This window comes from Cardiocondyla obscurior, linkage group LG06 (genome assembly GCF_019399895.1).
Source record: "Cardiocondyla obscurior isolate alpha-2009 linkage group LG06, Cobs3.1, whole genome shotgun sequence".
Classification (NCBI taxonomy): Eukaryota; Metazoa; Arthropoda; class Insecta; order Hymenoptera; family Formicidae; genus Cardiocondyla; species Cardiocondyla obscurior.
The window spans coordinates 4,235,084-4,262,745 of NC_091869.1; the positions used below are offsets into that span (position 1 = coordinate 4,235,084).

Below are 27,662 nucleotides of genomic sequence, written 5' to 3' on the forward strand. Positions count from 1 at the left end.
CCCGTAATATTTTTTATATGGATCGTTAATTTACTCTTAACTAATTACTGATATCAGTGATATATCTTTTTACGCAAACTAGAGTCGATTAGTTAAAAATCTTTCGAAATCTGGCCCTCCACCAGGTAAAACGATTCATCTTTACAAAAGAGCGTCATTTCGGCGTGAAATGATTCACTCTGCAGATAAATAAATCGTCGCATCGAATGCGGCAGCGTTCCAAATCGTTCGCGGCGTTAATTTAGAATTGCGAAAATAAATTATCTTACTATTAAATCGAACTATGTGTTAATTATGCAAAGTTTATAAGCCGTCGTCGTCGACGTAATTACGTAGCTTCAGTTTTCCAAACCCCATGCAATATCACAAAAGTGGCGAAACTCACTTGCTGGAACGGTGGTAGCTGCAGCAGGTCCCTTTCCTCGGCGGCGGTCACCTCGAAAGTCGGCGCTGGTTGGGGTGCGTATATGTTGCCCTTGCCGGGATACGAGGTGCTCCGGCGGAACTTGACCGGGCTGATGCAGGATGGATGCGCCGCTGCTGGACCCGGGTGACCCGGGAACGTCGGACTTGGCTTGCGGCCTTGCAAACCGGCCGCGGCTGCGACCGCTGCGGCGGCGTGCAAAGACGAGTGCAGGGGCGGTAGATTGGGTACAGATCTACCGCGGTTCCAGGGAGACAGGCCTGGACTAGCAACAGCGGCGGCGGCTGCTTGAGGTCCCGCACCCCATTGTTGAGGGGCCTGCAATCCGCCCGACCACGCGGCGTACCCTTTGCCGGGCAGATAGACGCTCGGATGCGACGTCGGAGGCGGCTGTTGCTGCTGTTGGTGCTGCGGTTGTTGTTGCTGCTGCTGTTGCTGCTGCTGCTGCTGCGCGGACGACACCTGGAGACCGCCGTGTGGTCTGCTGCCAGTTGGTGCACCCGCGTTACCGTGTTGCTGCTGCTGCTGCTGCTGCGAGAAGTTGTGGCTCGCCGTGATTGCACGCCGTGTGCCAGAAACGGCGCCGGCGGCACCAGTACTAGCGAACAGACCCGCGGGTCCACCGGCTGGAAAATTTTGAAAGGCGGCGATCGAGCCGTTTACTGGTAACGCGGTGTGCAAGCTGCCGTCATCCGGTGCGGACCAGAGGCTGGGCACGCGGCCACCGGGATCGGCGAAGCCCTGCAGAGCCGACGTCGTGCTGCACGTGATGTCCTTATCCGTCGACGAGGGCGTCGTCGGTGTGATAGCGATGTTCTCCGCCTCGATCACGTCCTTCGACTTGTCCTGCCCAGCCACGGTGTCGAGGGCACCGCTCGGAGAGAGCGGCGCGGGTTTCCCGGCGGCTTGTTTCTCAATCAGCAGATCGTCCTGCATCGTGGATGTCGTTATATTGACGGCGGTACTGGAGTTACTGCTGCTGCTGTTACTCGCAGTCGTTCTAGCTTTCGGGCTGGTCAGGATACTCGAGAAGAGGCTCGTCGAGCTATAATCCCCCATAAATCACAGCGCTTTCAATCGCCCGGGCGTCTTCGCGATGTCGACGTCGCGATAACTGGCACCTTCAGCTAGGCCCCTTCGGAAACTGCTCTTCACTCGTCTTCCGCGGGCCTCGTTACTCGAATCTTCAGAATGTCGAAGAGAATCTCGCGCGTACTCCACGTAGCGTAACACGCCGTAGTATCTCGGACTTTTGTTCGGTACGAACTTACGGGACAAGCTATCGATCCACGGTCGCACGCGTAAAAACACCCACGAAGAGAGGCTTCGGTAATCAAAAAATCGTACGGTGATCCTTCTCGTGTGTCTGTCTTATCTTTTCGCCTTTCTTTTTGGTGATCTGTTTTTTGTTCTTTCTTCCTCCTCCTTGTCCGGTTTCTCGCTTTCAATTTTCACGCCTCGGTCTATTTTCCTCAGGAGCCCAGGGCACGGGTATAATCTCGTTCTCGTGTCTTCCTCCGATCGCGCACTCTTCCAAACGTTGCTCTAGAGCTTCCAATTGATACCGCGTCGCTCCGGTACGATTCGGCAGCGACCCTGTCTCCGTGGCATCCTCTTGGCTGTCGGAGAGCCGAGCTCACTCGGCGACGCGCGTTGTCATCGTCGTCGCGGCGCTCCTACACGAAGCGCTACCCGTTACGAAGCTGCTTCTGGCGTTCGATCGCTCGGTCCGAATACCGTTCGCGTTCGCCGTGTGCACGTCTCTTTCACAGGCTATCCTCTGGTGAACATAATTTTGATCCACGGCGAGGGTACGCACCGCTGGACCACTTGGAATCCTCCCAAATACGCAGCGCAGCGCGCGCGACCTTTCGCTCGGCACTATCACACACACGCGACTACGATACGAGGTCGCTCCGCGGATCGTATCGCGGAGGCGCAGGCGGAGACGCTGGAGAACAGGAGAAGGGAGGGAGGGAAGAACGTGTATAGCGTATTCGCGGTACGATTCACCGCCACCCCTCGGGCCGACAGAGCGAAACGAATCTCGTCCTTCACGTGGTGATCGCGAGCGACTTTGACGACTTCAGCTATCACGCCGGACTTCGAGCGGGAGTCCCTCCCGGCGGCGAACAAGGGAGGGTGGCTGGCTCCGAGGACGACGATAGGCAGGAATCCCCCGCGGACCAACACTCGCGGAACCGACACTCGCGGAACCGACACTCGCAAAACCGACTGTCCACCAGCGACGTGTCGCCTTCGTCGATCGCCAATTGTTCCGCGTATCGGCGTCGCGGCGTATCGCCTGTCGCGCGCGCGCGATCGATCGCCGATAAGCTTCGTTTTACGTACGTGAGGTGTACGCTCACGCGGCGCGGACGGACGTGGGGCTTGGCGCGGTGGTTATTGCACGCCCGCGCGTGCACACATACACAATACACAGACACACACGCGCGCCGCGATCCTCGCGTGGACTGGACACTGCGGCGATACGCAAACACGGACCCGCGCCTGCGAGGAGTGTGCAAGCGCGCGGGGGATCAGGTCAGGGTTACTACCACCGCACCGCGCTCGCGGACTGCGACGTGTCTCTCCACCCGGGCGACAATCGGAGCGGAACGGAACGAAACGGATTCGCACACTGCGGTAATCGCGCGCGGCGCGGCGACCCGTGAGGCCTCTTCCACACCTCCGCCGACGATCCCCGCCTACACGCGGTATCGTGCACCACCTCTGACCGCACACGTACGTCGGTCTCTCCCACCTCCTCTACGAGGTACGACAGTCCGTCGTTGCCTCCTCTCGGTCGGCTCGCATTATTTCCCTATTTTCCCTCGACGACACTCGTGCCTCACTGTCGTCCAAGTCTTCTGCTGTTTCTTCTCCGTCACGCGTACGCCCTCGCACCTCCGTCGACCGCGCTCGACGCCCGAGCCGAGCGGAAGAGTGAGAGAAGAGGGCTGGTGGAGGTGCAAGGAGGTGGAGAAGGAAGAAGAGGAGAAGGAGGAGGCCCGGAAAACTCCAGCCAGCAGAGCGCGTTTTGACGGCGCGACTTTCTGGTCTCTCCTCTGTAGCTGCTTTCGCTGTTGATGCTGCTGCTTCTGCCGCTGCTGCTGCGTCGTCGTCGTCGTCGTCGTCGTCGTGTGTACCTCTCGCGCGCGCGCGCGCCGCAGCGGTGCGATTCGTGCGTCGTGCTGACTTTTTGAGCACTGCGGCCGCGCCGCGGGTCGGGGCATGCCACAGCCCGGTCGGGTATAAGTATCGCCGTGCGTGCAGCGCGTCAAGCCGTGCGCACTCGGCGCGATCTTCGTCCGGCAACCAATCGTGCCGTGTACGTTTCGCCGTACTCCGACGCTGATCGTTCTCCTCCTCGTGGCCGTTGTCGTCGTCGTCATCGACGTCGCCGTCGTCGACACCACTCACGCAGGCGCCCTGACGTCGACGTCGCCACCGCCATCGCGGCCGCACCGGAACCACCACCGCGACGCCTCGTTCCCTCCATAGCTGCGTCCATCCCGTTACCACCCTCTTTGCAGCCCTCCAGTTATACGGGGTGTCTGAAAATTATTGAATGTTATTTCAGCTGTTTTGATAAAAAAAAAAAAAATAATTGGGGCAAAGTAATTTAATGTAGAAAATTGATGAATTTTTTTTTTATTAATTCTGTGGTGGAGGAGCACAATAGAGGGGTATAATTGTGATTTCAGACAACACGAATAAAAATACAGATAGGGGGAATAAAGTTTTAAAATAATAAAAGCATCTAAAATGTTTTGACTGCATAAAAAATTTAATTTAACAAGCAAATAATGATTCAATCAAATTTATTTTGTAAAGATAAGAGCTGTTTTCTTTCTCTTTGCCTTCAAATCAATAGATAATCGATTTTTGCTCAAGTTTAAGAACTCATTGAGAAATTAAAGAAAGTAAGACAGCAGAGATTAAGCATAGGCAATAAATAAAAATAATCTCTCGCAAAGTTTTCGCCAGAGACAAATCTCGATACTCTTTGCAGGTTTTAAGGGTGAAAAATCGCCAGTAATATTTTTCTTAATAAAGTCCCTCTCCGCGAGGCTCCTTTCGTGAAGTTTTTCAGCTTCACCTTCGCGTTCTAAAGGGATTTCCTTTCGTCTCGCGGCCAGGACGAGAGCCGTCAAGGAAGAACCCCTCGATTAAAGGGTGTCGCTGTATCAAAAAAATTAAGAAACGCGGTCGCCGTGTATACCTGCGAGAACGCAAACCTTTCCCAACAACGATCGACGCAGGCGTCGCGAGGCGGCGGCGGCTTGATAAGCGGCGGCGTTCGATAAGAGCCGAGGGAGCCGGTTTCGGTTTACCGAGCGGCGACCGAGCGAGAGAGAAGGCAAGATAAAACGAGGTGCAGCCTCCGCACGGCGTACGGAGGATTAGAGGCGGGCGCGTAAATAAAAATATCACGACGGGGGCGATTTATAGCAGCGGCTAACGAGGAGATCACGAACGCATGCGTGTCGCGGGTGTACTCGGCTCGTACGCCGCGAAATACGCGCCGCGTCGGTAATCGCGTCCGTCGGTAATTACGCTCGTCTTCACCGGGAAGCGGTGGATGATCGGGGAAAGAGGGGCGGCGTCGGCTCGCCGTTGGAGGCCGGCCGTAAATCTCTCGCGATTAGCCACGAGATGCGAATTACTGGATTTACTGGCCGCCGACACTGGCGTCGGATGCGGCCCACATTGTTCATAAACCCGCGCTCGCGCGCTTAACAAAAGGAATAGAATGACCTCTTGATCGTTTGCGCCGAGCGGAATAATCTAATCGCCTTGGCGGATTTCTTCGCGACGTCATCGATAACGGTGATAAAATCGCGAGGCCGATTCCCTCGATGTTAGCATGATTGTTGACTTCTTTTTTCTTTTCTTTTCCTTTTCCCCTCGCGTAGCCGCATTCGACTGATTAGATTCGCAAGAACGATTGCACAATCGCATCTATCTAACATCGTAAGAACGCGATTGAAATGGCGTTGACGAAGTAAAAAGTCGGAATTAAATTATCGAAGAATATAATTTTTTTTTTTTTTTTTTTTTTTAGTTACAATTTTTTTGGCTCGTGCTCGAATTTCGATCAGAGTTCGATTCTTCGCGACAGAAGCATGCAGAAAACCGAGAATAAGGCGGCAGGAAAATCAAAGGCGCTCGTTATAAAATCTTATTACCTTGTTCGCGTGAGAGTGAGAGAGAGGGAGAGATACGCGATCATCAATCCCTCGTTTTCTTCAAGTACTGTGTCGCGAAACGTCGCCTCGACGCAAATATTGCTTCCTAGTCTCGGCCATAATCGCTACGTTACCAAAAAGAGGCGTATTCTCGTCGGATTCTGAATTTTCGGGAGTCCTTCAGCGGAGATGGTTTCGAGGCGACCGGTATACCGGAATTTCAAACGGCGAGTGAAACAAAATGGCATAGAGTCGCATAGAGCGTCATCTGACCGCGGCGCTCGCGACGTCCGCGAGTGTCTAGCGCAACGTCGTCGTTGCACTCTCATTCTGAGTACTTCAGTCACGTCGCTTGTTTTCTTACTCATTCCCGTCTGTCTGCATCACTGCGGTTAATTTTGACGGTTTTGACGTTTCGGCGCAAGGAAAATATCCTGCGTTACAATTATCTCGTGCATTTCTGGTCGACAGTTAATTCAAAATGAATAGGCTTTTTGGACGCGCGAAACCTAAGGAACCGCCACCAAGCATCACAGATTGCATTGCCGGGGTAAGAAAGTCAAGTCCGTTGTCGATAGATAACAATTAATTGTTCTGTTGCTTTTTTTTTATACTGCACACTACTGTGTCAATCCCGTCTTTGTATCGCGAACAATTTCTATTATAATTTTTTGAGCTAGCAAAGACCTGTTGGTAGTTAATATATCATATTTTTCAAGGTCGATAGTAGAGCGGATTCTGCAGAAAAAAAGATAGCCAAATTAGATGCGGAATTAAAAAAGTACAAAGATCAAATGGTGAAGATGAGAGATGGGCCAGCGAAAAACGCAGTGAAAGCCAAGGCTCTGCGTGTGCTGAAGCAGAGGAAGATGTATGAGGCTCAGGTAGATAACTTACGTCAGCAGGCATTCAACATGGAACAAGCAAACTATGCTACTCAGACATTAAAAGATACCCAATCGACCGTGGTTGCAATGAAAGAAGGCGTCAAGCAAATGCAAAAGGAATTTAAAAATATTAATATTGATCAGATTGAAGTATGTTGAAGATATTTTATGATAACTCAAACTTTTGTTATACCTTTAATTAAATATGTATTTACTATGTTTTTCTTAATAGGATATGCAAGATGATTTAGCAGATATGTTGGAACAAGCCGACGAGGTACAAGAAGCAATGGGTCGTAGCTATGGAATGCCAGAAATTGATGATGATGAACTAGCAGCAGAATTGGAAGCTCTTGGTGATGACCTTGCACTGGATGAGGATACTAGTTTCTTAGATGATGCCATTAAAGCACCTAGTGCTCCAGACAAAGAACCTGGAGCAAGTTCTATAAAAAACAAGGTTTTTTTTTTTAATAAAGGCGAAATTGAAATTATTCAAATTTTCTAATTAATAAAATAAATCTAATTTTAAATATGTTTCCAGGATGGTGTTCCAGTTGACGAATTTGGTTTGCCACAGATACCTGCTAGCTAAATTGCAGAAAAAATGTAAATTTATAGACTAGGGAAATAAGCTTAAAAATATTCGCATGCATGCCCAAAGACGTACAATCCTTCAAGAATAAGGTATACAGCTTTTCTAATCAACACTCGTGCGATATAAGTAATGCTCTAACAATATTTTATTGACATTATTTGCATAAAAAGTATTTAGTTTAATTTTGTTTAAATAGATTTTTGTTACTCTCTTCAAAGTCACTATTTTTATTAAATTAGTATTATATTGTACATATTAATAAATTAATAAATATTATAAATACAGAAAAATTTTTTTGTTACAAATGCAAATGATATAAAATACGATAAGTTCTATTTTCAAATTTTTTTTTAAATAAAATGATTAAATTACTTGCAATCTAGAGACATTTGTCTCTTCCAGATTTTGTACTTCTGCATAACAATCACATAAATTAAGAATATTTTCTTTGCATTCAATAAAATGTGTTTCTTCAAATCCATGTATCTGTGTATAGTGATGAACATGTGCCTAGAATACAATTTATAATAAAAAACATATTTTTTATATCATACAATGTTTAAATTTATATTGAAATCTAATTTGTATTTATTCAGTTATAGGTTTAAAAGAGTAAAAAAAAATTAAACCAATTAAAAAAAAAAGTTATATTAAATTGTACCTTTTTTTTATATAGTTTAGAAAACTCTCGGATTATATCTTTGAATAATAAAGACATGGCGGATGAATTAAGAAGACATAATAATGACGATGAATTTCCCGCTGGAGGAACAGAACATAATCCTATTTTCATACAATCTTTACTCCATGAAGTAAACTTTGCTTTGTTTCGAAACCTACAAAAATGATGTAAGATAATTACACGCTGCTATATATTTATTAAAAAAAAATAGATTATACCTTTCAACATTTCGCTTTATGTTAGTTAAAGTAGTGTGTCCTCTTGCAATATGTGCTGCAGCAAAAATAGTAGAAGTAGATTGAAGTGGATCTAATTTAATTAATTGATTATTTCGAGACCAAGCATTCATGAACAATTCATCCTGTAATCTTAAATAAAGAATTAACATTTTACTATTCATTAGTAATAAAATTAAAAAGACAATTAATGTACTTTGTTTCTTGCGTGGTGCACATATTTGGAGCAGATACAGTTACAGGGCTAATACTGCTAAATATATAATGTAATTTTGGATAAGGTACTAAATTTGTAGCCACTTCGTTCATATCCATATTTAAGCTTCCTGGAAATCTGGAACCACTAAAACAAATTACTTTTTTTTTTACAGCGCATAAGTCTTTGATAAAAAATCCAAAAGTTACCTCGTTAAATGTAAAAGCATATTGACAATAATGCTATTCATATCTTGAAATGGTTTACAAGAGGCATTATAATTCATTTGGCCCGTATTGTCTCGCTTTTTTAATTGATTATTGCATATATCTAAAAGTGCCTTGTTTTCTACGGGAAATACACAGGTGGCATGCTCCACAAGCTCTTGAGTTGCAAGTAAAGTATTATAAGGAGCAGTTATAGTGTCTTGAGTGTTTGCTGGATATACACACGATACAATTCTAAAATATGGTAATTAATTTTCAGTTTTTGTGATTTTAAATTATACATCACATTTTTAAAAATCCAATTACTTTAATATTTATGTACATTAGTTGACAAGCACCTTTCTACATGAGGATAATTATCTTTTAATAATTTTAAGGTTGCCGTTCCTAATCCAGAACCAGTGCCTCCTCCCAAAGAGTGCATCAATAAAAATCCATGAAGACGGTCACATTTTTCGACCATGTGTCTTATACTTTCCTCTAAACGATCCTGATATTCTCTACCGTGAACGTAATATCCTACTGCCCTGGAAATTAAGTTACTGCTTTACAAAGTTCTACGGTATTTGATACTAATTACATTTAGTGGAAAAAGCTGCTGTGTAAAAATTATGAATATAATTGACGTATACTTCTAAATTCAACTAAAATTAAAAACGTATATCAATCAGATTCACGATTTTTTCAACAGTTGTAAAGCATTTTCCCCTGAATACAGCCATTTCCTTTTCAATCTACCAATTGTTTCCAGATCCTGGATAATTTGTTACAGTACACGTTTGATCGAATAACTGGCGTAGTGGACCATGCTGAAATCTGGATACCACACTGTCTTCCATATCTACCAAGACAGCCTGTTTACAAAAATAATATAAAAAACTTTTATTATGTACCAGTGCAGATAAATTAAATAAAAATGTACACACCCTGGCTTTAACTTTCGCCACATTCAAGTCAGCTATATCTTGAAAATTAAAGTGGCTTTTGTCATTTGGGACATAAAAGAAACTGGAAAATGCATCAGACAGATCGCTAATATGTTTGACGTGATCTCGCTGTACTTTGAGAAAATTTACGCCACCGGTGGTAGTTTGAATTCCATATTCATGTAAGGCTAATGGCCAGAAAGCTGATCCTATTTGATTTCCACATTGACCAACTAAAATATATAAAATAAAAAAAAAATTTATTTTTTAGCTCTACATTGCATTTAGTGCACACTTAAAAAGATTATTTGCACGATGTATTAATTTACCTTGTATCGTAACAAACTGGCTCATTATTCTGATTTTAGACGTCTATCATTCGATATCAGACGTCATTTACAAATTTAACTAATTATTTTATTCTGTTGCACCATTTTCTCATGAAATACTATAATATATTCAGGATTCAACAAAAGAAATAGAAAGGAAAAGAATAAGAGAAAGACACCAGAAGATGCTAAAGACTGTTTTTATTGTGTAAATTTGCATTAAAATATTTGCTTACATCAGTCAACAGGTTTAAAGATATCTGCTCCGGCATCGAGTCCGGGTAGCACGAGAGAACATCTCACGAGGTGTACTACATACACTAAAAGACATATGGGCAGTTGTTGTGGCGACAGCTAGCATACGTGATCTTAGCGTGGTGTGCGTTGAGTCTCACACAAAGCGTACGCAATACGTGTGCTGTATCGGTCGTCGAGGACTGAGAGCGAACGCGCACTATGGACAGCGTGTTATTATTTAATAAATTCTCTTTTTATTCTCAAAACTAAATTTTGTTAGTTAGACTCTAATCTGATTTTAACCCTCGATGATAATTTAGTCATTTAATATTTTATATATATGTATATATGTATGTATGCACTCTTCTCTTCTTCGATTATATTCCCTTTTCTTATTTAAAACAAAAATTCTTCGTCTTTTGTTTATTCCAGCTTCACGACAAGGGTTATTTTATTATGCAAGTCTGTGGTCTTTTCGAGTGAATCTTTATATGTGCTAATCAGTTAAATCAATAACATTCATCTGTATATGAACTTATTATGGAATTACAAAACGATAAATCTCAGAGAGCATCAAAATGCAAGAATATAACAAATTTTGTAACTTTAAATAAATCGTGTATATATTTCGTATACAATGTGCTAAGTCTTAAGAATTAATTTTCGCGTGCAGTAAAGAACATGCGGTGATATTACCTATAAAAAGTGTTTCATTAAAAACGGCCTGCTATGTTTTTATTCATGTGTATTATACATATAAATCTATTTTTCACAGAACTATTCAAAGTTGAAAAATAAAAAAAAAAACAAAAAAACGAAATCGGTAAAACTAATACGTTAGGCTTAATTGTTTTTAACAAGGATTGAATATTATTCATAAATTACAAATTAGATCAATAGAGTAACATACTAGCGGTAATGTAAGCGGTACATGAAACAACACATAATATCAAATAATAACGCACATTCGTATACTATAAATAGGTAAGAAAATGACGATGATAATACAACGATTGTCTCTATTTTCTTATATTTCTTTTCCATAATTATGATTATTAAAAGATATGAATATATATGAACAATCACAGATGAATATGTAAGTCAAGAAATATAATGTTTGCACATGTTACTTGTATAGATTATGTACAATTATTTTTCGAGAAATAAAACTCTCGCATCTAAATATGTGGCAGTGAAGCACTCAAAGCTATTGTGTGTCGCAAATACTTAAACAAAAAGATCGCTTTTATCGGTAGCGCTATGTGATTTTTATATATACATACATTACACTTTATCGGAAGCGTTAGAAAGGGATACGTCATTTTCGTAGCTATGTATCACAATCGCTTCAACTAGGAACTCTTGGTCTAATAATGGAAAATCCAAGCTCAATCTCTGTTGAATACCAGACAAAAGTTGAGATTGGATGAAGCACATGCTACGATTTATGATTATGCAATTAAATTACCGAATGCGAAGATTTGATTGATAATACTGCATATAAACGTTTGAACGTTTAACATTCAAGCGGAAATATATCTTCTCTGTGGTAGAAATCGTTTTTTAGATATAATAAATTATGTCACATTTATCAAAAAAGCTAGTTACAGTGTAAAAATCATATTTTACTCTTCCGATATAAGCAAAAAAAAAAATTAAAATAAAATAATAATAATTTAATTTTCTTCTACTAATCAAAGTAATTTTGTACATTAACGTAAAAAAATATCTGGAATTCACTAGTATAAAAATCCGCAAAGTCTGATGTGACTTGTAAAGACACCGCAGCTCGCAATGAAAATAATTTGTACAGTTCAAAAAACGTGCTATACCAATTCCTTCATAGGAGGAACACAAATTAATTTTTTTTACAATATAATGTAATATATAAATAGTGAATTGGAAGTGCTATAATGCCAGCCATGGATGATGACGAATGGATTCACGATTTCGATCTCCATAATCGTACGAGATCTCCACTCCGATCGGTATATCCTCCTTCGCCGTAAGTACCAGATGTGGTATTGATTTAACCTCGACAATTCGCGCAATCAAATTACCTGTTCTTGAATGATTCACTAATCTGCCAAGTTTCCTAGTCTCCGCGGTTGCATCAACACTGAAAATCACATTGTATATTCAACATTATTGACTTTTATTTTATTTCAATTAAAATTATTACAAATTTCTGTGACAAAAACAATTATTTTGTCAAGATTCAAACTCTTCTTACCAATACTGCTGATTACGATGTTGAAAGTAATACATGTAACATCCAGTATTCTGATCTTGTGCGTATATTTCTTCACGCTCTTTCGCTTCAACTTGACTGATCAGCTCGCCAATATATTCCACTACAAATTCACCTTTGGCAAACGTTCGCGTCGTTATGATACCCCGACCTTTGCCCGGAAAGATTTTTACCTGCACATAACAAATAATATATTATCAATAATTACTTTGATTTGTATGAAATTGATAAATTTAAATCTCGGATTTAAGCATAAATCTTTACCTTTAAGCCATCTTCCACCTGGCGAAGCACTTTATTTTCTAGATCGCGTTGTTTCTCTTCTAATACCACCTTTTTACTTTTTCTTACACTACGACGTACTGGAAAGTAGTCGGTAATCGAATGATTGGTTTTAGTATCTGGCAATTTAGGCGAACGATGATTCAGAGGCTGATTAGTTCCTCTTTTACGTCCACGTGAAGCCGGTTTTTTAACATGTAATGGACTCAGAAATGTAATCACAGATTGCTTTTCTTTAGTAGTAATTGTAGCACCTTCATCTAAATCTTCCGATGGCATCTTTATCTTATGTGGCGTGGAAGGCGTACAAACTGGAACAGCTACTGGTGTCTCTAAAAAAATTACTTTATTCATATTATCAAATTAAATAAAAAAAAATCAAAGTATATAAAAAAACCGCAATTATGTACCGTCAATTTTAAATTGTTCTGTATACGAAGTAATCTCCTCCTTTACTTGAACACAAGAAACAGTTTGCGTATTATTGAATAAATAATCAGCAAGTGAACCATTCCTTTTTGTAATTTCACCATTTTGCTCCTAAGGCATTTAATATAAAAGTCAAGTGTTACAGTGCGATTATAGACATAATTTTTTTTATTATTTATAAAAATTAATAAAAAAATCGGTAAAAAGATATAAATGTTAACATAAGATACTCACTTTACTATGAGAATAAGTTATAAATGCAGGAGATTTGCATGTTTTTAGCACAACTTGCGTTTTCACTGATTCGAATTTATTTGTTTCTTGTTTGATGGTGGTATCCAAGTTGTCTTCATTTTTCACAATTACAATGTCATTACTTTCTCTAACTACAGGTGATGTTTTTGCTTTTATATTTGCTTTTTGTTTTCGTCTTCCTGTATTAATCATTAACAGCATTTAAATCTTCAAATTAAACAAAACACATATTAAACATTTTATCATTAATTAATGTATATTAAAATTAAAAAATCTAATTACTTTATAAAGCTAATAAACCTTTAAATGAAAGGCATAAATAATTCAAGAAGTTCTTGCTTAAGAAAAAAAAAACGCGAAAGCAATTTGCAAGAAATCGCGGTGAAAGGCAATCTAAGTCGTCGCTCTAGGCGAAATCATAGTATAAAAGTGACATCCCAATTATCGTACTCCATATTAGTTTCGTGTTCTAAACCCGACGTTCTTAGTGTCAATCTCACGTTTTATGGGCGTTAAAAGAGTCGTCATCGCCGAAACGTAGAGCCACGACGGACGTTACTGGTCTTTGTTTTGTGATGTTAACAAGTTACAAAATTCGACATTGGAACCGCGATAAATGTCGCGCGTTGAAACTCAGAACGAAAGGGTCGCGATCAAATATCGAAAGAGAGAGAGAGAGAGAGAAAGAGGAAGAGTGAACGGAGCGGACGGAGCGGACGAGACAGACGGAGACGAAAAGGAGGGGAGAAGAAAAGTTAAGAATATGGAGAGAAAAAGAGAGGTGGGAGGTGAGAGCGTCGCTGCAATGGAGCCAAGGAGGAAGCGAGATCTACCGAAAACATAACCTCCGGACACGACCGGCTGCGAAACTCTCGAAATTACGGTATTCCTGCGTTCTTACCTCTCGTACCTTTGACGCCGTGGCGGGACGACGCACGGGTCGCATGATACATGGCGAATCGGGCTTTGTGAGGCACAAAAACGGCGACAGAGTAAACGGGGGTAACGACTCACGAAGATAGACTTACGCGACGCGGCACGTTTCTGCGTCTTCCTCGTGAGACGAATCACCACGTACGAGATCTTCGCGAACTGCGGCTCACGATCTCTCACAAACGCGAACTCGACGAACGATACCGCGGGCAACGCCGAACCGAGCAACGTTCCGCTACTTATTTTCCGCCATGTTACGATTGAAATTTTTTTGCTTTTGAGCCAACGATATATCGCAACGGTTCTCTCGATACGTTTAAAATCGCGCTCCGATACCGGGTTAGTCCGCGCGCGCTTCCCTACGCGACGCTACGGGCGGCGCGCAGCGCGCCGATCGATTGCCGCGCGCTTGGCGAGACGTTATTATTTTTTAGACGGATTTATCAGCGAACGCGCCGCGGCGGACGATGCACGCGCGGAATGCATCGGTTGCCTGCATGGCCGGAAGTGTCGTAATGTGTAGCCGTGATTTTCGTGCGTTCGCGCGACGCCGATTAGAGCCGCGCGCCGAATTTGCCCGATGGGGCTTCTTTTCTTTTTAGCGCGAATACTTTAAATTGACTAACGATCAGCGCCGCACGCATCGGCGAGGTTGCCAAGCGTACGTTCTCCGTTTCCGCACCCCCGCGCTTATACCGGTAGTTACGTCATTACATGATGTGCAACGTTATCGTTGAAAACCGACGCTCAGTCTCGCGAGTCTAGAGGAAACAGCAAGGATCAACCTTACCGACTCCTAAGAACGTTTTGACAAATAATCGTGTACTTTACTTGCAACGCGACGCCGATTTTATAATTTACCGCAGTTCCTTAGACCCTTAACATTTATGCACGTCTACAACGCAGGGATACCGTCAGTTTTTCCGAAACTACCGTTCCGAATTTAGTATTGTACCCGCATAAGTTATCACTTTCTATTACGTTCACAGTGTTTCCCAAAAGGGGCGCAACCGCGCGCGGAAATGGCGAAGTCGCGTAAAGTTAGCAGCCTTCGAGGCACCTCGTTTACGGTGATATAACAGTGTGTCGTCTGGTGTCATCGTCACAGTCGCATTGTGACCGCGTATACACGTGCTCGAATAAACAGGCTGCCGTTCGAAACACCGCTAGAAAGGTCCGACCGTCCATCTTCGCCGAGCGGCTTAACGTAGTTTGACCGAAACGTGAAAGCACTTGGACGCGTCTCCAATTTTGGAATCGCCCGTTTGAAATGGTACGTGCATTGCTCAATAAAACATGCATATTTAATACTTTTTTTTTTTTTTTTTTTATAATAGTGTGAATTGTTCGAATACGTCACGTCCGTGATCTATACATCGCGATTAATTCGAATCGGAGGTTTACCGCAAATATCTCAGGACGCTCGCGAATAATATATATGTAATTGCTAATTTAAAAATTATACGAGGAGTCGCGGAAAGCGTTCGATTCACGGAAGCGCCGACATTGGGCGACTTCCGTGCCGCTATCGACCCCGTAAATTTTCTCGAATTCGAATTCGAGCTGCTGTTGTCCGCGCGAAGAAGAAAAACGAATCTGGCGCTCGCTCGCTTTTCCCCTCCCTCCCACCCTTCCCTGTAGCTAACAGTCTCGAAAACGAGACAATTTTTCGCCTCTCGCGCGCCCTATGAGCTGCCTTTGTCGTCCGCCGATGGCGCCGCGCATTGACGGCGGCACGCAACTCGAACCGGGCGCGTGTGTTTTTGTATCCGAATAGCGGCGCATCGTTGGCGGTGTTTATTGGTGAAGAGCGACGCGGGGTGTTGCGCGAGCGAGATGGGTGACGGGAATCAAGATGGCGGTAGCCGTGCAGTCGAGCGAACGCGCTCTTGGGATGTGAATCACGCGTGTGTCGCTTAACCGACGACTAACCCCCTCGTGAGATGAGTCGACCCGGTTACGGATCGCTAATGTACACCACGTCAACTTCGTAACTAGCGTACGACGTCGCATGTTACTCTGTCGGCGATGTTCGCTTGACGCAGGGAGCACGCGCGCTTTCTTGAACCGGGTCGAGGGGAAGAAGAAAAAAAAAAAAAACAAGAAAGAAAAAGATATCCCGTCGCTCGTTCGTCTCGGGGCGCCCGCGGACGTCTTGTCGAAGACACCAGCGAGATACCTCGCTCGTACATCGTCACCCTCGCCCTCGTCGACCCAGCGTCGCTACGCGTCGCGACGAGATAGCGCGCGGAGTCCTGCGGTATTCTGTTTGTCATGGTAGGTTTTTTTCACGATCCTCGAGACAACGGTTGAAAGGAGGAGCGTGAGAGAGGCGAGGTACACGTCTGAATCCAGAGCACGCGCTTCCCGCCGGGAAGGAATCACGCGTAATCACTGTTGTACGTGATACTCGTTTCTCTCATTCGTATAGAAAATTCGACTAACCTAAAGACTCGTGTGTTACAATTTCGTTTATTTTTTTTTCGTTTGACAGCGGGATTCCGTATCCCGAGCTGTCGTCCCATTTATAATTCATCACTCTTGTACGGGGAATACTAAGGAATTTGATATAGATTTGTATATAACACATGTTTCGATCAAGACGTCGTCGGAATTCAGAACAGAATAAGATTTTAATAATTAATTTAATGAATCTATATTTACTGTATAGTTTTGATTTTAGCGAATAGTGTACTATAGTTTTATCGCAAGCAAGCATTCTTGTATTATAAATTAATTATATGTTGTTTTTAATATATTTTCTAATTTTTTTTTTTTTTTTTTTTTTAATAAAAACTTGATTATAAAATGTACTTTTGCAGGCAACGAAAAAATATGACGATGGAGTAAGTGATGATACCAGTGGAAGTGATTTTGATGATGAAGAAGATCCTGATAAGATTGAAGTACCTGGTAAGTATAAATTAATATTTTTTAATTTTGTTAAAATATTTTAAAAGTCCTATTTTGTACAATATATTGTACTTCTTGCTTGTATTTTTGAATCTAATATAATTTTATTTCAGGTGGTGGTAAAGATCTTGCAACTGCTGCTGTAATTGGGAGTATCAAAGATGAGAAACCTGTGGATTTGCCATCAAGTCCTTTGGATAAAACGGATGGGGCATTAAATGGTAAATAATATTTAAAGCACTTTGAATCTTTGCATTTCTTTTATTTTATTAAATTTTTTTTTTTTACAATTATTTTCAGAATTAAACCAAAAATTTGGTAACAAAATTCCTGGAGGATTAGTGACGAAAACTGCAACACCAGGTTACGAAATGGTGCGTGTAGGAGGCTCTCAAAGTAACCCACCAGGTTTTGTTGGCACTGGTCAACAAGTGAATCAATTGAATCAGTTAGCAGGTGGTGGTTATCCTAATTTTCCAGCTGGATTATCAAATCTTGCAGGATTTAATCCCGCTGCTTTTCTTCAGTCAAGTATGAATCTTTTTTTTTTTATATATGTATATATTTTAACATTTCTTCTAATTATTTCTTAAAAAAAAAATTTTTTTATGAGATGTATGTATGAATATTATTTATGCACATGCATCATATACGAATTATAAATAAAATTTTATAATGTTTATTTAATTTGGATTTTAATTTGGAAACTTAACTGTTATAAATATGTGTTAATTATGTTATGGTAATATTTAAAATATTTTTTTAGGCATGGATATGAATGCTTTGATGGGCAGTTTCATGGGTATGTCTGGGATGAACATGGGTGTTAATCCTTTTGTTCAGTTTCTTAATCAGAGTGGAATTCATCCCAATTGGTCAGGACTTTCAGGTACTTGCAATATTCCGAGAGATTTCTCTGATTAAAGAATCTCTTGAAAAATAAGCTCGTATTATTTGGCTCGTTTTACTTTGTTATAGGAAAGACAGTATCACAGATGTGGATGAATGTAGGTGATCCAACAAAATTAATGCAACCAAATATTGCAGAAGAAGAAGAAGTAGACGATGACGAAATGGGTGTCGCTGAAACTTATGCCGATTATATGCCAACAAAACGTACGATCAGTGTTTATTTTATATTAATTATATACTATTTACTTTAAATTAAAATTTATAATAATTAACAGTTAAACTTGGACGAAAACATCCGGATCCGGTTGTGGAAACGGCATCTTTGTCAAGCGTCGAACCGACAGATGTTTGGTACAAGGTCTCTATACCAGAAGAGACAATACGATCCGGTGCGCTTTCTGCGCTTCAATTAGAGTCCATTACATATGCTTCTCAACAACACGAACATCTCTTGCCGGATGGTACACGCGCCGGATTTCTGATTGGCGATGGTGCAGGTGTTGGTAAAGGCAGGACTATAGCCGGTATTATATTTGAGAATTACTTGAAAGGTCGAAAACGTGCCATTTGGGTCTCGGTGTCAAATGATCTCAAATACGACGCTGAGCGCGATTTGAAGGACATAGGTGCATCAAAAATAGAAGTACGTAATTCATCTGAGTCAGTGTGTTGAATATATACCGATATTGTCAAATGCCAATGGTTTAATTTTGCATTAAATATTAATTAAACATTTTAATTATTTGAAGTGACTATTAAAGATAAATTAATCGCAATAATTAACGATTTACAGGTACATGCTTTAAATAAATTTAAATACGCAAAAATCTCGTCAGCTGTGAATGGTAATGTGAAGAAAGGTGTAATCTTTAGTACGTATTCTGCATTAATCGGTGAATCGTCGCAAAGTGGTGGAAAATATAAAAGTAGATTGAAACAACTGTTACAATGGTGCGGCGAAGATTTCGACGGTCTGATAATTTTCGACGAATGTCATCGGGCGAAGAATTTGTGCCCTACTGGAAGTTCAAAACCTACTAAAACAGGTTAGAACAATGTTCACGTGCAAAAATAATTTTTAAATGTTACGTGAATAGCTTCTAATTATCTTATTAATAATATAAAATTTTACAGGATTAACGGTCTTGGAACTTCAGAATAAGCTTCCGAAAGCTAGAGTTGTATATGCCAGTGCAACTGGCGCCTCTGAGCCTCGCAATATGGCCTACATGGTACGATTAGGTATGTGGGGTGAGGGCACGCCTTTCCCGGAGTTCAATGGTTTTATCACTGCCGTGGAAAAGCGCGGAGTCGGAGCGATGGAAATCGTAGCGATGGACATGAAGTTGCGCGGCATGTATATTGCTCGGCAATTGAGTTTTCACGGTGTTGCCTTCAAAATCGAAGAAGTACCTCTTTCTAAAGAGTTCACCAAGATTTATGATCATTCAGTGAGATTGGTAAGTTATTATCTAACGTTAAAAATATTTTGTTAACATTTGGATGTCGTTTAATTTTCGATCTGTTTCAATGTAGTGGGTGGAAGCAATGCAGAGGTTTCAGGAAGCGGCAGAATTGATCGACGCAGAGAATCGCATGAAAAAAACAATGTGGGGCCAATTCTGGTCGTCGCATCAACGTTTTTTTAAGTATCTTTGTATTGCCGCAAAAGTGAAACATGCGGTGTCTGTAGCTCGCGAAGCGGTAAAGTGTGGTAAATGTGTGGTGATCGGTCTACAATCTACCGGCGAAGCACGTACTTTGGAGCAGTTAGAACGTGACGATGGCGAGCTGAGCGATTTCGTTTCTACTGCAAAGTTAGTGGTGTTTTTTTAACTGAAAAAAAACTTTAAATATAAATTATTTTCACTAATATATTAATTATTTACAGAGGAGTTTTGCAAACGTTAGTGGAAAAACATTTTCCAGCGCCGGATCGTAATCGTATTCAGCGTCTTCTCGGTTTAGAACCACCAAAATTAAAGTTGGACGAGGATGACTTAGACGGTGCTGGCGGTTCCGCGGGAGGTAGCAAAAGAAAACCGATTCGGCAAGCAGCACAGCGTGCTACGAAGAAAGTGCGTTCTTGGTCATCTGAAGAAGAGATATCCGATGAGGAGAGAAACGGCGCTCACAGTTCTGATTCTGAATACAAAATAAGTGGCACTGAAAGTGATGATGATCACCGCACAGAAGAAGAAAGCAACGCCAGCTCGGATTTCAATCCGTTCTTCAGCGATAGCGATTCTGATGTTGGTAAATGTCAATCTTGCAGTTTTATTCTCGAATTTGACTTTTATTTTGTGGTTAGAATTGAAAAAGAATTATATTTCTTATTTTGTTTTGTTTAGATCCCTGGGATAGGCGAAAGAAAAAAGGCAAAAAACAGAAGAAACCAGCAAAGAAACGTTTGAGTACGCAGGATAAAATCCAATCAATGCTAGTGCATAAACAGTCTAATAACAAAAATAAACGCAATGGCGATACGGCAAATAGCGGCTCTATGAACGCAACGAGTGGAGGTTTGCCTAATAATCAAGCACCGCCTAGAGATGCTATTGAACGGGCTTGCAGTATGAAGGAAGAATTATTAGCCCAAATTGAGATTCTCGGAGAGCGATTACCGCCAAATACATTAGATCAATTGATAGACGAACTTGGTGGACCGGAAAATGTTGCGGAAATGACAGGTAGAAAGGGTCGCGTCGTGCAAAGGGAAGATGGTGGAATAGAATATGAATCCAGGTCAGAAGTGGACGTTCCCTTAGAAACTCTCAATTTAACGGAAAAGCAAAGGTGTGTATTAAATTAATAAATTTTGTTATGTAATTACTTTTCGTTTACTTTTTAAACTAATTTTTAATGACTCGAAAATTTATTAAGATTATATTTTTGAACATAATTATTATTCTTTGAGTTAAATATTGAATATCCTTGAATGCGACAGGTTTATGGACGGAGAGAAGACTGTAGCCATAATTTCCGAAGCGGCCAGTAGTGGTATATCGTTACAAAGTGACAGGCGAGCTAGAAACCAAATGCGACGTGTGCATATCACGCTCGAATTGCCATGGAGTGCGGACAGAGCAATACAGCAGTTTGGACGTACGCATCGATCAAATCAAGTTAACGCACCGGAATACATATTTCTTATATCAGATTTAGCCGGAGAAAGAAGATTCGCCTCAACCGTCGCAAAACGTCTGGAAAGTCTGGGTGCGTTAACGCACGGTGATCGTCGTGCAACAGAAACTCGAGATCTTTCACAATTTAACATCGATAATAAATATGGTCGAGCAGCTTTAGAAGCAACAATGAAGACTATAATGGGGTTGGTATCAGTTAAAAGTGCATTAAACAAAAAAAAAATAATTTAAATAGATTGTGAGCATTTAATTCGATTTAATAATTCCAGATATGAACCGCCGTTGGTACCACCGCCTCAAGATTATCACGGTGACTTCTTCAAAGATGTGGCAGATGCTCTAGTAGGCGTCGGTTTGATTTGCAACAGTGAAAGCACACCTGGCGTACTCACGCTCGATAAAGATTATAATAATATGTCAAAGTTCCTGAATCGCATTCTGGGAATGCCAGTTGATCTGCAAAATCGTGTGTTCAAATACTTTACCGACACACTTAACGCCATTGTGACACAAGCTAAGAAGACCGGTCGTTTCGACATGGGTATTCTCGATCTCGGTACATCGGGCGAGAACGTTTGTAGAGTGCGACTTTTCCGATTCCTGCGAAAACACGCGACCGGTAAGGCGCCAACAGAATTGCACGTAGTCCATGTCGAGCGCGGTATGAGCTGGACCGAGGTTATGAACAAATTCTCAGAGTTGACTGGAAGTAAGGAGGGTTTCTATCTGAGCCATCAAATCCGTAATGGCAAACAAACAGCCGTTCTTGCAGTTATAGTGGACAGCGGCAAGAAAAAATCCGAAAGCAAAAAAGATCAGTTTTATATGATATACAGGTATTAATTTTAAACCCTATTTATGTATTAACAAACATATACACTAACATTCTTAAATGTTACGAATTAATAATTGTGTTTTGTTAGACCTAATACAGGTTTACAATTACGACAAGAGACTCTAGGCGAATTAGAGAAAAAATACAAGAAAGTGAGCGTAGACGAGGCGGAGCCACATTGGGTACAACAGTACGAGGCCTCCGTAAATACATGTTCGCACGCATATTGGAGCGGCAATTGTAAAAATGCCACTCTTGGTATAGACTGTGAAGTAGGACTAAGAAGACGTTCCTATAATGTATTAGCCGGTTCAGTTTTGAGCGTTTGGAGTCGCGTGGAGAACGTGCTCGCCACACGATCCGCTCATAACTCTAAGATGCAAGTTATACGAGTGCGTACAGGTAAGTCAAACTCATTTGAAAATTATTATACAGGGTGTTCCATAGGAAACGGATACACAAAATAGCTATCTAATATTTTGATATACTTTGCCAAGATTTTAATGTGTTACAACTTTTTTACTATTACATTTTTTTTTCATTTTTGTGACAGATGAAGGATTGAAAATTGTCGGGACGCTTATTCCGAAATCTTGCATGGAGTCGTTGCGCCAAGCACTTTCTTCTGACGCAGAAAAGACAGAGGAACTGACATTTTAAACGTTGCACGTTGTGAGGGTAAGATTATCTTTTCTGATAATCTTGACTAAGTTAATAAAATTATTTTATCGTTATAGATATAAATAGGACCAAGCGAGGCTCTCGACATGATGTAGCGTGCCGCGATTGTAGGAAGACTCCTCTTTTTTTTTTTTTTTTTTCCAACGATACACGAGAAGAGGAATAAATTACTAACATAGCCGTAAATCACGTGTCCACGTATTTGCTTGGAACCTAAGATACGTCATTAAGTAAATTCCAAATTGAATTTATTAATTAGTGTGACGAGTACGAGTAAACGCTTCCGATTAATAATCCGATTAATGATCGACAAAGCTAGAATCTTGCTGCTTATTTTTTTGTTATATCTATGCAATCGTTTGCGAGAAATTGTAGCATGCGTCCACCGCATACCAGCATAGATTTTTAAATAACTAGGACCTTTACTCTTCTTTCCCCCTTCAAATGTAATAGAGTAGCCTAAAATTACTGTAAATCTTTTTAATCCTCAATTCTTTAGAACATTTCAGGACAAAAATTTTAATGCAAAAAATAATTATAATCTCGATATTTTGGTATTAAGGTTTCTCTTGAAATGCCCTAAAGAATTTTGTTAAAAGGACTTCCGGTAATTTTACAATACTCTTATTATACAATACACGCAAGCGCGCATACATCCACACACGTATATGTATACACTTATAACATGTCCATGTCGATTATTATAAGACGAAATTTATTTTTTACCTTATCATACCGTTAATATTTTTGCCCATGAGATTGTAAGAAACGGACTTAGCGTGTGGTATGTGTAGATTGCAAATTCTACTTGTCTTGACTTTCCACAAGCGAGTGTAATCGCGTAAATTATAAAAAACAGCACGTATTTCCCTTGGTGGAAATATAATTGATCATATGAATAATCTATACGAATTAGAAACAGTTTTAATTGTTAGCTGACTCGTAGCGTCACATTCGAAGAGCATCGACTGTTATTATCGTGTTAACAAATTCAGTTAAACGTGATAAATATCGAAGGAATGGACTTAATAAAAATAACGAGACGATGGAAACAATCGATCCTTTTCAGAAAATACGGAGATGTAGATGAAAAAAAATTATGGATTTTTGTTTAATAGTTCGACAAATCGACAAGTAAAGAGTCGTTAAACGCTCGCGCACACATATACATACACAAACTATTATTACTATAGCTACCATTATTACTATAAATTACTACAGCTATATATTAATACTAGTGCTCTACCATTACAAAACTATCATTAATATTATCTAGATCTGGAGAGACGAGGTAATCACATGGGTATCGCGGATGTGCTTTTTCGATTCTACCATAGAACTTAGACGTGACTTATTACAACTGCAGAGTACATTGTACATTATTATTTAACTTTTTCATCTTTTATTATTACAACGGAACACAAATAAGTTAAAAAATAAATTTCAATGCGTCTATATTTCTCAATTTACGTATCGCTAAATGTACTGTCGAGAAAAGTCCCTCACACACATAATGTGAAATTTTTTTATGTAGATTTCGACTAAAGTTGCTTAGTTGTTTTCTAGACTGCTATTATTTTGTTAAGGGAAAAAAATAGAATAATTGTAGTCTATACATAAAATATTTATGTATGAGAGTAAAATATTTATGAGATATTCCCAAGTTATAATTTTATATAAAATCGTAATCTTCTGTCCATCCCATTCTTCGAATAAGTGTGTCGTACAATTTTGTCTGTATTTTGCAAAACGCAAACAAGACGTTAAAAATGCATCTCGTGTCTGATACCTTCCTCATATACCTCAATGAAATATTTTTCGAAATTATCCGAGAAACGATGCCTCATCTCTCGACGATCTCCATCTATAACTAATTAGCCTTAAAACATAAAAAAAAAAAACAAAATAGAAAAAAGAATTAGATTGAAGAAAATAGTACACGCAGCCGATATATTTATATTCAGATGCATTAACTAGCAGCCAGGTCTGTATGTATATTGAATGTAGATTGCCTGTCCATTTGTACGTCTGAACGAGATTCGAAGAACGAATGGTAATAATGAGCCTCGCGATCCATCATCTCTAATGGCATAATAAATTCGAAAATAGAGATTTAGAGCGTAGATTACTGTCTGAGAAGTTAAACGGAATCAAGGCGTGATTTAAATCTTCAGTTTAGTGATTTAATTTTTAATAGTATGCATGTGATGTGTCCGAGTGAAAAGATGAGAAAAAGGAAGAGAGTGAGAGAGAAATTCCACCTGTTTCCACAGTTAATTTCACGAAAAATTGTTCCACGATAGAGAAAACCGCGTGGTTCTCTGAGTAACTACATATTACATTTATAAAAAGATTAAAAAAAAAGAAGTCCGATTAAGTACTCTTTCATGACGATCAGTGAAAGAGCAAGGGAAAATGACATTAAGCGTTAAAGCAAGACTCATTGTAAGCTTTTCTTTAGCTGTTATCAAATTATTTGTAAATTGTGATATTAATTGCGCTGCGTTATTTTAGAAACGTGAAAAGTAGTTGATGCAATTCGCAGATATTAGATGCTTTAATTGAAAGCCTGGTCTCATGACCCTTCGATAGGCGGTAATAAGTTATAAAGGAGCGGAGATTTCTTTATGAAAAATCGCAACGCATAATTTATAAGTTTTGACGAAACTGACTAAATGTAAATATATATATTGAGGCTGTAAGAATGAAACTTTAGAATGTACGGGACGCGTTTTGTATTTGATATTTTTCTTACAATTACACATCTCGCTCGAGTTCCTATCTTTTAGATGCGAGTTATAAATGTGGTATCTAGTACACGTGGAAACAGGCGTCGCGCTTTTTTTTTTTTTTTTAGTGATTATTCCTTTTTCGTACTGTGCTGTGTTTTAGCGGATGACTCACGAGTGAGAGCGAGTGTGCCGCATGTATATATGCATGTATAAATGTCTCTGTGTATGTAAAACCAATTCTTATCCTAAATGACGGCGATACTCACCGTTTTCGTGTTCGAAAATATTCTTTTCCTTTTTCAAGCCCCCCCCCCATTTTGCGTATTACCGAGCCGATTGATCAACAGCTCATTTTTTTCATAACAAAAAAAAAACTGTATCAGATTCATCCTTTCCTTTTTATTGTTATTATCAATTAACGTAAAATGCAAAACAATTGGTTTATAAAAATATAAAATACAATGATTTTATCGCAGTTCTTGAAGATTTATCTACCAAAACCTAGTAATAAAGAAAACCAACGTGAATAGACTATGCAAACACAAATTTCCTTCTAAAACAATTCGGGAATACAATTAAATTCACATAATGAAAAAGATAGACTGTTATATTTTAACATTTATTCAGTTAAGGTATTGAACGTGGCTGAGTTTCGCTTACAATAACTCCACGTTTTGTATTTCGGTATAAAAAAATCTATACAGACTCCCGTTCGTGCACTTTGAATGTAAGTGAGCTGCTTCATTATTCGCGCAACGCACATATATATATACAATCTTACATACCCTATTATGTTAAAATTTCCTACGTATTATAAGATCTCCGTAATACCTCTTATTACTTTATTTTTTTTATTTTTTTTTTACTGCGAAATGTACTGCAAAAATTCACGGTATAAATAACCGATATCTGAGGAGGATGGAAGTACCTTCTAATGAAAGGCGTATAGAAGCATTAAAAACGTACAGACACCGATGACAAGACCGAGTATAACGGAATCTCTTCTTTTGCGTAGATTTATTCTTTGCATCAGGCTGTTTACCGCGGGAAACCGAGTGGAGAGATCGTTGAATCGAGTTCGTATACGTTTGAACGCCTGTCTTTGTGTCATCAGGTGATCCCGCGTCTCCATTGCTATACTTATTTGGTCGTTGATCAATCGATCGGAGCTAAAACAAGGTTGTATATAATAATATATAGCAAGATACGAATTAATAGACTAATCAAGAATGTACTTCGTCAATCTTATCTTACTTGTGAACATGTTGGTTTTCCTTAAGGTACATTTCACGTCGATTTAGTCCACTTGCACTCTTGTAATTGCTATATAATTATATACAAATAAAATTAATTTAATGTCCATCAAACTACGATCAATATATATATATATATATATATATATATATATATATATATATATATATATATGTATATATATATATGTATATATTATATGATGCAATTGTACATACTCAATTTCCTTTCGAACACTGCCTAGGAGGTCCTCGCGGTCTTTCCTAGCAGTAAAGTTATTTCTAATCTTGTTAAACTCTAGCTTATAGTCCTTCAAGATCTCCTTGTGACGCTGCATCGTGTGCAGCATAGCTGCTCCATTGGGCTGTAATTCACTCATCCTCTCGTTTATGGAGAACAACTGTACACATTGTGTTTAATTACGACAGTTGTCTTCTCGTGTATGTATAGTAAAAGAAGCAAGAGATCTACCTTGGATAGTAGCGTCTCGATTTCTGACGCCATGTTCTCGAATACCTGCTCCTCGTCCAGGAGAGGGACCTCCTCTGTGCTGGCATGTCTCGTGCCTGTGTTTATGCCAAGCTTGCTGAACGCCACCAGCTTCGCGTCGATCTCGTTTTCCAGATGCCTCGCCTGTTTCCTTAGATCTGTAACAACGGCTTGCGTGACTCAGCTGCTATCTTTATACACGGATCACGAAGTCGACAGGAAGTCTCTTTTTCTTTCTTTCTTTTTTTTTTAAATTTTTTTTTGGTTATAAAAGCAGATTGCAAATAATGTAAAGTACATCGTTATCTGGGATGACGTGTAGAAAGACGACGTTCGTGTCATCGGAACACTCGAACAATATAAATAAAGAACGCGCAGTATTTTTCTCACGCGGCAAATGACGCTGGCAGAATCTCGCCGTAGGTTCGTCGGGCCGGGTCTTACCTTCCCAGTCGATCGTGCCCAGTGAGCTAGCCATTTAGCGCGAAATCACAAACGCACGCGTTCAAATTGACACATAAAATGTCACATAACACCCTCACCCCCGGTGCCTCGACGAGCAATGTTGTGGGACTGATTGCAGACCGCTGATATATATATTTTAATTCTAATAAAG

The 27,662-nt window shown here is 40.3% G+C and overlaps 6 protein-coding genes across 10 annotated transcripts in view; 2 read left to right on the top strand and 4 right to left on the bottom strand.

Annotated features, from left to right (window-relative positions):
- The window catches only part of Orb2 (cytoplasmic polyadenylation element-binding protein orb2), a 130,090-nt gene extending 126,893 nt beyond the window's left edge, over positions 1–3,197 (bottom strand). The window contains exon 1 of the mRNA XM_070658397.1: positions 386–3,197. Within this exon, the coding sequence (XP_070514498.1) occupies positions 386–1,483 (1,098 nt within the window). The 5' untranslated portion in view covers positions 1,484–3,197. The remainder of the gene's footprint in view (positions 1–385) is intronic.
- Positions 3,198–5,877: 2,680 nt separating this feature from the next.
- Positions 5,878–7,756, top strand: Vps60 (vacuolar protein sorting 60). The gene is made up of 4 exons (XM_070658435.1): positions 5,878–6,166; positions 6,336–6,653; positions 6,736–6,963; positions 7,048–7,756. The coding sequence occupies exons 1-4, from the start codon at positions 6,098–6,100 to the stop codon at positions 7,096–7,098; spliced, it is 666 nt and encodes a 221-aa protein (XP_070514536.1). The 5' UTR covers positions 5,878–6,097; the 3' UTR covers positions 7,099–7,756.
- Positions 7,465–10,582, bottom strand: LOC139103582 (tubulin epsilon chain). Of its 2 annotated transcripts, XM_070658422.1 has the most exons (10): positions 9,934–10,582; positions 9,698–9,816; positions 9,369–9,601; positions 9,181–9,296; positions 8,781–8,969; positions 8,425–8,676; positions 8,216–8,362; positions 8,002–8,151; positions 7,763–7,937; positions 7,465–7,611 (listed from the first exon to the last, which is right to left on the bottom strand). In XM_070658422.1, the coding sequence occupies exons 2-10, from the start codon at positions 9,720–9,722 to the stop codon at positions 7,465–7,467; spliced, it is 1,434 nt and encodes a 477-aa protein (XP_070514523.1). In that variant the 5' UTR covers positions 9,723–9,816; positions 9,934–10,582. The 2 variants fall into 2 exon arrangements, with proteins under 2 accessions (XP_070514523.1, XP_070514522.1); XM_070658421.1 differs by having other exon boundaries at positions 9,698–10,582.
- Positions 10,583–10,781: 199 nt separating this feature from the next.
- Positions 10,782–14,376, bottom strand: Set8 (SET domain containing 8). Of its 3 annotated transcripts, none has more exons than XM_070658426.1 (6): positions 14,062–14,376; positions 13,131–13,330; positions 12,878–13,007; positions 12,450–12,799; positions 12,168–12,358; positions 10,782–12,053 (listed from the first exon to the last, which is right to left on the bottom strand). In XM_070658426.1, exons 1-6 carry the CDS (start codon positions 14,102–14,104, stop codon positions 11,843–11,845), a joined length of 1,125 nt encoding a protein of 374 aa, XP_070514527.1. In that variant the 5' UTR covers positions 14,105–14,376; the 3' UTR covers positions 10,782–11,842. The 3 variants fall into 3 exon arrangements, with proteins under 3 accessions (XP_070514527.1, XP_070514525.1, XP_070514528.1); XM_070658424.1 differs by having other exon boundaries at positions 14,053–14,373; XM_070658427.1 differs by lacking the exon at positions 14,062–14,376 and adding an exon at positions 13,652–14,045.
- An 829-nt stretch (positions 14,377–15,205) lies between these two features.
- On the top strand, positions 15,206–24,489 carry Sno (strawberry notch). Of its 2 annotated transcripts, none has more exons than XM_070658394.1 (17): positions 15,206–15,357; positions 16,907–16,997; positions 17,111–17,218; positions 17,298–17,528; positions 17,764–17,886; positions 17,976–18,113; positions 18,185–18,552; positions 18,703–18,955; positions 19,044–19,369; positions 19,446–19,726; positions 19,801–20,165; positions 20,261–20,705; positions 20,857–21,240; positions 21,325–21,891; positions 21,979–22,292; positions 22,444–22,568; positions 22,628–24,489. In XM_070658394.1, exons 1-16 carry the CDS (start codon positions 15,355–15,357, stop codon positions 22,548–22,550), a joined length of 4,104 nt encoding a protein of 1,367 aa, XP_070514495.1. In that variant the 5' UTR covers positions 15,206–15,354; the 3' UTR covers positions 22,551–22,568; positions 22,628–24,489. The 2 variants fall into 2 exon arrangements, with proteins under 2 accessions (XP_070514495.1, XP_070514494.1); XM_070658393.1 differs by lacking the exon at positions 15,206–15,357 and adding an exon at positions 15,927–16,361.
- Positions 24,490–25,906: 1,417 nt separating this feature from the next.
- Positions 25,907–27,648, bottom strand: Gos28 (golgi SNAP receptor complex member Gos28). The gene is made up of 5 exons (XM_070658432.1): positions 27,491–27,648; positions 27,029–27,204; positions 26,776–26,957; positions 26,558–26,626; positions 25,907–26,472 (listed from the first exon to the last, which is right to left on the bottom strand). Exons 1-5 carry the CDS (start codon positions 27,522–27,524, stop codon positions 26,235–26,237), a joined length of 699 nt encoding a protein of 232 aa, XP_070514533.1. The 5' UTR covers positions 27,525–27,648; the 3' UTR covers positions 25,907–26,234.
- Between the last annotated feature and the right edge of the window lie 14 nt (positions 27,649–27,662).

Bases quoted from the DNA above. Each gene is read 5' to 3' on its own strand.
- Gos28 (XM_070658432.1), bottom strand. From the start codon at position 27,524: ATGGCTAGCTCACTGGGCACGATCGACTGGGAAG. The intron at 26,958-27,028 runs GTAGATCTCTTG...CAATGTGTACAG, and splicing joins TCGAGACGCTACTATCCAAG to TTGTTCTCCATAAACGAGAG. The intron at 26,473-26,557 runs GTAAGATAAGAT...ACCTTGTTTTAG, and splicing joins GAAAACCAACATGTTCACAA to CTCCGATCGATTGATCAACG.
- Set8 (XM_070658424.1), bottom strand. From the start codon at position 14,104: ATGTATCATGCGACCCGTGCGTCGTCCCGCCACGGCGTCAAAGGTACG. The intron at 13,331-14,052 runs GTAAGAACGCAG...TGATTAATACAG, and splicing joins CGGCGTCAAAGGTACGAGAG to GAAGACGAAAACAAAAAGCA. The intron at 12,054-12,167 runs GTAAGAAGAGTT...TGTGATTTTCAG, and splicing joins CATCGTAATCAGCAGTATTG to TGTTGATGCAACCGCGGAGA.
- Vps60 (XM_070658435.1), top strand. From the start codon at position 6,098: ATGAATAGGCTTTTTGGACGCGCGAAACCTAAGGAACCGCCACCAAGC. The intron at 6,167-6,335 runs GTAAGAAAGTCA...ATATTTTTCAAG, and splicing joins TCACAGATTGCATTGCCGGG to GTCGATAGTAGAGCGGATTC. The intron at 6,964-7,047 runs GTTTTTTTTTTT...ATATGTTTCCAG, and splicing joins CAAGTTCTATAAAAAACAAG to GATGGTGTTCCAGTTGACGA.
- LOC139103582 (XM_070658422.1), bottom strand. From the start codon at position 9,722: ATGAGCCAGTTTGTTACGATACAAG. The intron at 9,297-9,368 runs GTGTGTACATTT...TTTTGTAAACAG, and splicing joins TGGCGAAAGTTAAAGCCAGG to GCTGTCTTGGTAGATATGGA. The intron at 8,970-9,180 runs GTAGATTGAAAA...CTTAATTTCCAG, and splicing joins CCAGGATCTGGAAACAATTG to GGCAGTAGGATATTACGTTC.
- Sno (XM_070658394.1), top strand. The intron at 17,529-17,763 runs GTATGAATCTTT...ATATTTTTTTAG, and splicing joins CGCTGCTTTTCTTCAGTCAA to GCATGGATATGAATGCTTTG. The intron at 20,706-20,856 runs GTGTGTATTAAA...TGAATGCGACAG, and splicing joins AATTTAACGGAAAAGCAAAG to GTTTATGGACGGAGAGAAGA.